The 10323-nt window shown below is 45.0% G+C and overlaps 1 protein-coding gene across 1 annotated transcript in view; it reads right to left on the reverse strand.

Moving 5' to 3' along the window:
• POU5F1 (POU class 5 homeobox 1) overlaps nucleotides 1–7610 on the reverse strand; it is a 38750-nt gene extending 31140 nt beyond the window's left edge. Inside the window, exon 1 of the mRNA XM_084830531.1 lies at nucleotides 6999–7610. Coding sequence (XP_084686657.1) covers nucleotides 6999–7610 — 612 coding nt within the window. The remainder of the gene's footprint in view (nucleotides 1–6998) is intronic.
• Between the last annotated feature and the right edge of the window lie 2713 nt (nucleotides 7611–10323).

A 10323-nucleotide genomic window follows, 5' to 3' on the forward strand; every position in this document is an offset into this window, starting at 1 on the left:
AATCAATTAGTTCTGTTGGGTGACCAGAGCTCATGGATGTCAATCACCTGTCAAAGAAATCTGTGCCATGTGGACATGGGCCAACCGTAATGTTTCTGATACAAAGACCTTTGGTTTTAGAAAATTTGACCATCCCAGTGGGTCATGCCAAATTTCCATTTTCGTGTTCTTTAACACAAATGGAAATGCAGCCTGTAACAATGATGACTGGTTTCATACAAGCAGACAACAAGAGACGCTGGTAGAACTGATGGAATAGAAAAGACCTATGCAGATGCTTTTTCCACCCAAAGTCTTCAGGCCTTTGCAACAGCCCAACACACGTTATATCTTCCCAGAGATATCCTTGGAATCAACAAAATCAAAATTCATAAGGAATCTCTACAAGCAGGAGCATTGCCCCAAGTGTATTTCCCAGGGGCCTAAGTGTCCTTTTTCCTCTGCTTAACTGGCATGCAGGGGGCAATTTTCAAAGCAGGTAGTAGCTGGGTTGGGAAGGCTCAGCCCTCCCCTCCCCACACACCAAAATCCCCCCTGCATGACAATTAAACTTAGAAAAAGCTTTCCATTGGTGTCAATAGTTCCCACCCACCCCCCTTAAGCTTAATTTCCATTCAGAGGAGGGGATTTCCAGGGGGTAGCAGTTGGAGAGGGAAAGGTTAACCTTCCCCTCCCTGTGTGCTGCTGCTCCCCAAAATCTTCCCTCCACATGGCAATTAAGCTCAGAAAAAAACACCTTCCATTGCTGCCAATGGAAGCTTTTTTTTCTAAGCTTAATTCTATGGGTGGGAGAAATTTTCCTCCAGGACAGAAGCAAAGAAAGAAGGGGGAGAGAAGTACGTTTGTCCGTATGTGTGCCATCTGTGAAATTTAAGTAAGCCCAATTATTTTTGAATATGCATATATAGATATAAATTAGAATGTGCAAATTTTATGTAGATTTGAATCATAAGGGGCTGAGCCCCAAATCTTTTAAGTGCCTAGCAATACCCTGCCTCCAAGCAATAAGCCCATCAGTACCTCCACAAGCTGAATAATAAATGGGGGATCATACAATCATAGATTTGGAGGAGGACTTGTATTGTAGGCCATACAGCACAACCGCCTGCTCGATGACAGAAATCCAGAGCTACAGCATACCCAACAGGTGGCTGGCTGTCCAGCCTCTGTAGCCCACCACCACTCTTCTATGAAATTAGTTCCATTGCCAAACTGTTCTTACTATCAAGGAGTTTCTCCTAATGTTCAACCAAAATCTACTCTCCTGTAACTTAAGCCCATTAGATTTAGTTCCACTCTCTGGGGCAGTAAAGATAAAATATTTGCTGTCTTCTATGTGGCAGCCCTAAAACATGAGCCTTCTGCCTTCTGTTTTGCAGGCTAAACATACCCAGTCTCTTCCACTTTTCCTTGTAGGACTGCTTTTCCATACTACTGACCATCTTTGTTGTCCCTCTCTGACCCCTTTTCCATTTGTCTACATCCCTTTTAAAGCATGGTGCACAGAACTGGACAAAGTACTCTAGATGAGGTCTGACTATTACAAAGTAAAAGTAGAACGATTATTTCTAGTAACTTGGAAACTATGGTTCTATTAATGCAGCCTGAATAACACTGCTGACTTGCGTTTAGCTTGTGACTGACTACAGTCCTGAAATCCTTTTCACTGTAGTACTGCAAAGCCAGGAATTTGCCATCCTATACCTGTACATTTGATTATTATTTTTCCTAAATGCAGAATTTTGTATTTGTCTGTTGAATTTCATTTTGTTTTGATCGCATTTTCCATTCCATCAAGGTATTTTTGAATTCATTCCTGCCTTCTGAGGTGCTGGCTACCTCCTCCCAGTTTTGTGTCATCCATAAGCTTAATGACTCCCTTCACTCCTTCATCTAAGTGTGCCTTTCCCAACAGTGCCCTCCAGACATTCTGGAGAAGAAATCCCCTCAGCCCTGCCAGCATGGCCAATGCTGAGGGGTGATGGAAGTCATAAACCAAAACATCAGGAGGGCAACATATTGGGGGAGACTAATAGAAGTCACTGATAAAAAAAAATGTTCAAGATTACTGAGGCCAGGGCAGCGTTCTATGATAATCCACTCAAAACCTCCCTCCAGTGGTGAGGAACCATTGATTTGCTCTTTTTTAGTGTGGTTTTCCAATGAATCCATTGGATGGTACCATCATTGAGCCCAAACTTAACCAGCTTGCTAACCAGGTTATCATGAGGAACACTGTCAAATGCTTTGCCAAAATCAAGTTAAGTTAATTCCACAGCATTCCCACAATCCATTAAGCTGGGAGTCATCAGAAGGTAGACTGGGATATACTGGTAGCTCTGCAGTAGATCAGCAAGAGTTTCCAACTCCCAGCTGTTTAACAAAAGCAAGAACAAAATGGTGTTTGCCACCTAAATTAGGTTGCTGAAATGAAGAAAAGCTTGGCTAACCAGGAGTGTAGTTTTATGTTAAAGAAATGTGAACTCAATTGAGTTCTGGTACTGGAAACAAATTCCCAGGCTAGGCCCAGAATGTGCTCAGAGGCATCTTGTTCTTTTAATCCTACATCTTTTATGACTGGCTGTGGTTGGTGGATCTTGGGATTCTAGTAAAAAAACAGTAGATCCAACAAACCTGAAATCTACCTGCCTCTACCAGCTAGTAACCCAATCAAAAAGAGAGAGAGAGAGAGGGAGATGAGAGAGATAAGATTAGTCTGGCAAGATTTATCCTTGACAAATCTATGCTGACTCCTACTAGTCACATTGTTACCAAGATGCTTACAAGTTGACTCCATTATAAGTTCTAACAGTTTCTTCCCTAGTATCAAAGTCAGACTGGCCAGTCTGTAGATTCCCAGATATGCCTTTCCTGCTATCTGAAGAAGGTTGAGACAACATTTATCTCCCTCTAGTCCTGTGGCACCTCACCTGTTCTACAGATGTCACTACAGCCTTGTTTTCTCCAGCCTATGGCTCAAACAAGATTCAGTAGGATCATGGTGACATTATCTATTAAATTTCCCCAATGAATATCTAAGTATAATGGTGGATCATCAAGGCAGCAGGCCTCGACACCCCTACCAACCCCATACATTTCTTCGACTTCAGTAAAGAGTATTTGCACGAGACGATCTACTGAAGTTTCCTAAATCCAGGAGCTGTTTACAACTTATCTCCATATGGCTTCAACATCATCCCCCTTCCACAACACATAAACCTCAACCCATTACTTCATTCGAGATACTCTTCCCCCACCTCTTCCACCCCATAACAGGCAGCTAGTTACGCCTTCCATTTTACTATCCTGTACCCCTACCCAAGGCAAGCCAAGTTATTTTGGCACCTCCGGCAGAAAATCCCACAAGCAGCTCCCAACCTCCCTGGCAGTAAAAATACAGCAATAATAAGTTAAATAACGATTTGCTGCTATTTCATGACATGCCAAAAACAGCTGCCTGAAGTGGCCACCTCAGTCTACACCCATCTATTGCCACCTTATCTCTGCCCTGGTAAAGATTTCCCGGGACCACTATATTGACCACTATACTGAAATCCTCCAAGTACCAATGCATTGCCCTTGGAAAGAAAGGGGAGGGAAGCAACTGTTAAGTCTGAAAGCCATTCCTCATAGCCTAGAAACCATTTCCCTTAACACCAATTTGAGAGAGTGGGCCATGGAGCCAAAGCAGATAATTCTGTGTATGCTGAGAGAAACGCCCTCTGCACCTGCTCCAGGGTGCTTTCTTCCTCATTCATACCACAAATTCCAGGTATGGGAGCAAGTTCCAGAGCTAGGGACCTGTGAGCCATGACTCCTATTAAGGTCAGGATTTACATCTGACCCAGTGTGTTGCCAAACACACAAGATTATGAGCTGTTCCCATGCAGTTTAGGATAAGAAGATTGCATTTGGTCCATCCTATAACAGAAATCCAGCTGCTGAAGCAATTTATAGATGCTCTGAAAAATGATTACCACAGAAACAGAAAAGGTACAGAAAAGGGCGAAGAAATTATTAAGGTCTTGGAGCATCTAAAGCATCTTTCCCACAAAGAAAGATTAAGATGTTTGAGGCTTTTTAGTTAAGAAAAAGAGAACTGAGGAAGTGCAACAAATGTTTAAAAAAATATGGTATGGAGAAAGCAGGCAGACACCCCCCACACACACCCTCTCTTTGGGCACAATCCTATGCATGTTTAGACAGAAAAAGAAGTCCTACAACTCCCAGCACTCCCCAGACAGGAAAGCTAGCTTGGGAATGCTGGGAGTTGTAGGACTTTTTTCCTGTCTAAACATGCATAGGATTGCACCCTTATAATACTTAGAACTCTGAGTCACCCTAAACCAGTAGTTGTCACCTGGCCACAAATTCCAACAGTTAATGATGATTCACATAAAGAAGCTCTTCCTTTTGTTATTCCTGAATCTGCTGCCAAACCATTGTTTGGCAACAGATTCAGGACTGGCAAAAGGAAGAGCTTCTTTATGTGAATCATCATTAACTGTTGGAATTTGCTGCCACAGGATGTGGAAACAAGTAGTGTTTTAGATAGGAGGAATTAAGTTATGACGGATACAGCTGTTAGCCATGACAGCTAGATAGAACCTCCCCATATGGAGACAGTCTACCTTTGAATACCAGTTGCTTTGGGGCAGAGTGGGGAGAAGGAGGGCTTCATGCCCTGTCTGTGAGCTTAGCAAAGGCATCTGCCTGGCCACTATTGACTCCTTGTGAAGAAGGGTGGGATAGAAATCAAATAAATAAATAAATGAATAATAACAACAAAACAACAACAACTGATACGACAACATATATCTGATCCATCAGGGCTCTCCTGCATAGTCACTTCTAGAAGTATTACAAGCTTTCATAACTTAATTTCTAGAGCGAGAGGTACTGGGGTTCAAACCTGCCTAGAAAAATGAACATCTGATCTGGAAACCCTACATAGCAAAAAAGCAGAACTTATCATCATGGTGCCCCATCCATGCAGCGTGTACAGTCCAGTTACCATGTCACTTGAAGAACTAGAAAGATGACCAACAATCTGGCCTCCAAAAGTCAAGAGCGTAAGACATGAATCAAAACAGTTCAGGTTCAAATCCCTGCCTAGTTCTGAGTTTAGGAGATGCCCCTAAGGAAGTCACTCTGTCACAGATGTAGCTTATCCCTCTACAGAAGGGGCATATTAAACAGCCAACCTAACAAGGTTGCTGCAAAGCTGAATGAGGCAGTTTCCATAATGCACTTTGCATCCTAAAACACAAATACTAAATAATGGGTGAAATCCAACATAAGTGCAACGTAGAGTAGACCTACTGAAATGAATGGGACTTAAGTCAATCGTGACTAACTTAAGTCTCATTCATTTCTATGGGTCTACTCCAAGTCGCACTTATGTTGGATTTTACCCAAAGTGATTAAAAATAATAACTGTTATGTAAGATGCTAAAAAGTGAAAGGCAACTTTCACCCTGCATTGATTGGCTCCTCTTGTTTCCCTCCCCACATGCAGCAAGGGCTCCCATTTTTATTTTTATTTTTGCTGTGTTAGTCTGCAAAGTGCATTGCAAACTGACGATGCTGTAAATCATTAGAAAAGTGGCAACTAAACTGTGAAAGATGAGTAAGGAAATAAAACCATTAGCAGTCTTAAAAAATAAATAGGGAACATCCGCTTACTATTTCACATAATACTAGAACTAAGGGAGTCCTGTTGATGTTAATGGACAGGACAAACCCATCACAAAGGGAACAAGACGCAATCATCACTACACCACTGACATTAGGAACTTATTTACTCATTCTTCTAGCACTTCTCACATTTCCTTTTCAGTAATTCTCATCCACCCTTACAATCAACCTGTGCAGAAAAAAACTCCAACAGCTAAAAAGTTTTGTGACACCTTGAAGACTAATAAAGTTACTATGGCATAACCTTTTGTGGACTAAAGTCCATTTCATTGGGTGCATAAAGTGTTATCCAGATTTTCAAGTAAATATACACATGGTGGGCGGGGGGGGGGAGATTATAAACAGTGAGGTCTAAAGAAAATTAAATTAAGGACAGTGACAATTATGTTACAGCAAGCATGCCTAAAGCCATTCAAGTTAGACCACTAAGCCCAGACACCAAGGGGGGTCATACACCTTTAAACGCTAGCAGTAGTTCTCCTGTCACTGCAGCAGTATGACAGAAAAAGCTACAACAGTGAAGTGCGACCTTCTATACAGTTCTTAAACAGTGCAAGCTGAGAGGCAGCATCTGAGTACCAGATGCTGGGTCCTAAAAGCAACAAAGGAAGGGCTGCGCTTTTAGGCTTTCCCAAGCCACCGGGCTGGCTAATGTGGGAGCAGGGCTGTTCTTGCAGGCTCCCAGATTTAGATTCATCACAACTGTGTCTCCAGGAGCACAGGACAGGGGTCCCAGCTTATCCCACTTCATCCTGACTGACAACCCATGGCCACACAGTAAGCTACCTGTTTGAGGATGGATCTGAACTCAAGTCTTCTGGACAGAAGTCAAACATTCCCTCCTCAGCTTCATGCTCTCCACCCCAGAGTTCTTTCCAGAGTCAAGGTTTGAACCTAGAATCTCTCCAAAGCCAACAGCATGGGCCAACAGTATCACCGGGTTAAAACAAGCAGATCGGTCAGAATTCCTGGTTTTACATAGGTATGTAATCAAGAAGACATCTACAGATTCATAGAACTTAAGCCAATGTTCCCAAGCAAATTCACAGAACGGCCATTAACAATTAGTAGGAGTAAGGGCGTATTTCCTCTTGCTATGGTATGTCTAAATGGAAAAGACCGGGCTGCCGGAAAGCATTTTAGACCCTACACATCCTCTGTAGGTGAGAGTTACTCCAGATGGTTGGTTAAGCCAAGAAAGGCTTCAGAAGTCCCAAACATTTAAAGACTCAGGCTAGTACAATTTATCCCTTTGGGTCCCCCGGCTTCCCAGCACATACTGCCAGATCATATTTACTTACCTCATCTCCACTGCCACTTTCCTTGACTTCTCCAGAGGCCATCTGTCCAGTTGGGCTTCTGCTACCATCACTCTGGGGGCTGCTCTCAGCACTGCCCATCTCCTCAAGTTGGCTAGCTGGGCTGCTGGAAGGCTGGGGCTCACGGCCAGGTGAGCCAGCCTCCTTGCTATTGCCAGATGTCACACGGGCAGCGGTGGGAGGCAGATAGCAGCCTCCTGCCCAGGGGGGGCCATAGTAGGGCCCTGGTTGGTCGAAGTCTCGCTCCACCTTGATGTCTGGCTTGGGGCCTTGGCAGGCCTCCCCAGATGGAGGGACTCCATAAGTCCCCATCACCACCCCAGGGTGGTGGCTCCAGGCATCCCCACCAGCAGGAAAGGGGTACCAAGCTCGGGGAGCTTCCCCACCACCAGGGTGGGACTCCATCACCCCTCCCTGAGGCCCATAGTCAGGCTTGAATCCAAAGGCCTGTCCAGGAGTTGCCCCATTAAAGGCTTCAGGCAAGAAGCCCCCAGTTGTTTCATGGTGAGGGACAGCAGGGATGTTGTTGAGGTGAAGGCCTTGGACAGGGAAAGGGTACGGGCGGCCTAGTTCACGGCCCAAGTGCCCAGCCATGGAGGTTTCGTTTCAAAGGGTGAGGTAACTCAGGTGTCCAGAGAAGTGCAGCTCACACCTTTTGATCTGATGATACCCAAAGGAGCCTGGGAAGAAATTGGGGTGAGGAGGATCCAAAGGCTTCTCAAAATGTCTGTAGTGATGTTAACAGAGGGGAACCCCAGGCGGCCAGAAAAACCGTTGTTTCTCAGATCTCCTTCTTCCTCATCCAAACTTTCTCCAGACCAGTCTCTTCCTCGCTTCTTCAGGTCTTCACAGCTATCAAAAGGATCTGCTGCTCAAGAGGCCACTCAATACAGGTTAAAGCCAACTTTAGTCCTTCAATGAGGTTTGGGGTGAGAAAGTGGTGGGGTGAGTAAAGAGCTGAGGTAACCAGCTGTCCAGCAGGTAATCAAAAAGTGAGTGGGAGATCCCAGAATAAAGCTTCAAGTTCTCACCTAAAGCTGCAGTTGTCTTGACAAAGAAAAAAAGGAAGGGGGGGGGGAAGGATGGAAAAGACCCAGGAAAAGCGAAGTGCAGGGTGGAGGTGAGGAAAGCTTGCAGAATATATTAAAGGCACTTAGCTCCAGATTGCAGCAAGGGCCAGTACAAGAGGTCCCCAACGGAAACAGAAAGCTCAAAAGGCAAGAAGATGAGCCCCAAGAACACCCAAAGAAGGAGGAAAGATCCCAAACGTCCTACAGAGATAGAAGGAGGAGACAAATTTTTCCCGACAAACCCAAACGGTTGATTGGTTTGAAAGGGCTTCTTGAAGCCATCCTTGAAGTTGGCACGCCCCCCCCCCCAGCTTAAAGTGGCCCTGACCACTCCCCTTCTTCAGGTATTGGCCAAAGGGGAGTGGGCGTCGGGCGGGAAAGAGACCCCACCCGCCTCTCCTACCTCTTGGGCATGAATCGGCCTCCGGCTCCTCCCCACTCATAGCTTCAAAGCTCAGTCAAGGTTGGGTTCCAATGGAGCCTCTTCCCCGCCCCACCAAAGCCGTGGCCCATCAGCTCAGCGGGCTGAAAAGCACCAGCCATTCTTGCAGCCCATCGCGGGCCCATTCAGGCCTTGACAATAGATCTCAGACCTACCCTAGGGGGGAAGAAAAGAGGCTGGAGATCGTGTATGTGATGGCTGAGAGGGAGGGGAGAGGATTTGGGCGAGCGACAGAGGGCTTCAAAGCCAAGGGGGAAATGAGGGAGGAGACCAGAAGGCTCAAAAGAGGGGACCACAGAGGGGCCACGATCCCCTCGGGTGCACGGGAAAGGAGGGGGGCCAGTGCCAAGAACAACACTTGGGGCTCCTGGGAGGGGGCTATTGGTTAGGCGAAAAAAACTACCGGATTACTGGGTTCTCTAGGAGCCGGGGGGGGGGGTTAATGTTAGTTAATTAATTAATTAATTAATTATTAACAGTGGTCAGTAGTACTTAGCACTTCGCTTTTGAGCTTTCAGCTACCCTCCCCTTATCTCAGAAATGCCATCATTTCTAGGGTTTGTGGGACCTAAGGTCGTCCCCTCTTTTTTCTTTTCTGGAAACGCTCCATTAACTGCTGAGTAGCAGGCAGATATTCAACCAGTAAAGTTTTCCATCTGGTTCCACCTCCATTCTGGGGAAATGGCTGCATCTATTTGGTGTCTACCTGTCACACAGCTGTTAAAGGCACAGGAACCTTCCCAGGGAAAATAATGGTGGCAACCCTATGTAAGAGGAAAGTGGGGCTTCCCTTTACAGTCCTAGGGGAATCAAATGCTAGAACACGTGGGTTCCTTGGGGAGGAGCTGGTACCTACGGACAAGAGGTGGGGATACCAGAATAACAAGGCCCTCTGAGAATTTATGTATTTATTAGGTTTATATTCTGCCTTTCCTCCATAGAGTTGAAGGCAAGGTACATGGTCCTTACAACAACCCTGTGAGGTAGATTAATCTAAGAGATGGTGATTGGCCCAAGGTCACCCAATGGGCTTCATGGTGAAATCAAGATTTGAATATGGATCTTCCCAGTCCTAGCCCAGCTCTGTAACCAATCTGGCTGGGACTACATATCAAATGTAAGAACCTTTAGACCTCACATGATATTGGTGACTTACAGCCTAAACCTCTGGAGTTTGGGATGTTTAAACCCATTAACTTAACTGCATATGATTGGGCACTTTGACTGCCAATCTTTAGGGATCTCCCACTCCTACCCCACAGTTTTTGTTCAAATTAAGAGTTAATTCACTTTATTAAGGGCACAATCCTATGAATGTTTAGACAGAAAAAAGTCCTACAACTCCCAGCATTTCCAAGCTACCTTTCCTGTCTGGGGAATGCTGGGAGTTGTAGGACTTTTTCTCTGTCTAAACATGCATAGGATTGCACCCTAAACTACTTAGAGCCCTGTCCTAAGTATATTTACTCAGAATTAAATCCCATGCTGTTCAATGGGTCTTACTTTCTGGTAATTTAGGATTGAAACTTTCAGCTGCAATCATATCCACACTTACTTGGGAAGAAGCTATTTCAATGGAACTTACTGCTGAATACATACAGCATTAGGTTCTTGGTATGATCCTATGCATGATTACTCAGATGTAAGCACCACGTTGTTCAATGAGGCTTACTCCCAGGTAACTGTGCACAAGTCTGCATATTTACAGGCAAGCCTATACATGTCTACTCAGAAGTAAGCCCCACTGAGTTCAGTTAGTCTTACTCCTAGGTAAGTGTATATAGGATTGCAGGCA

This window comes from Heloderma suspectum, chromosome 2, assembly GCF_057233095.1.
Source record: "Heloderma suspectum isolate Gila_16-S chromosome 2, 16-S_ref, whole genome shotgun sequence".
In the NCBI taxonomy this organism is placed as follows: Eukaryota; Metazoa; Chordata; class Lepidosauria; order Squamata; family Helodermatidae; genus Heloderma; species Heloderma suspectum.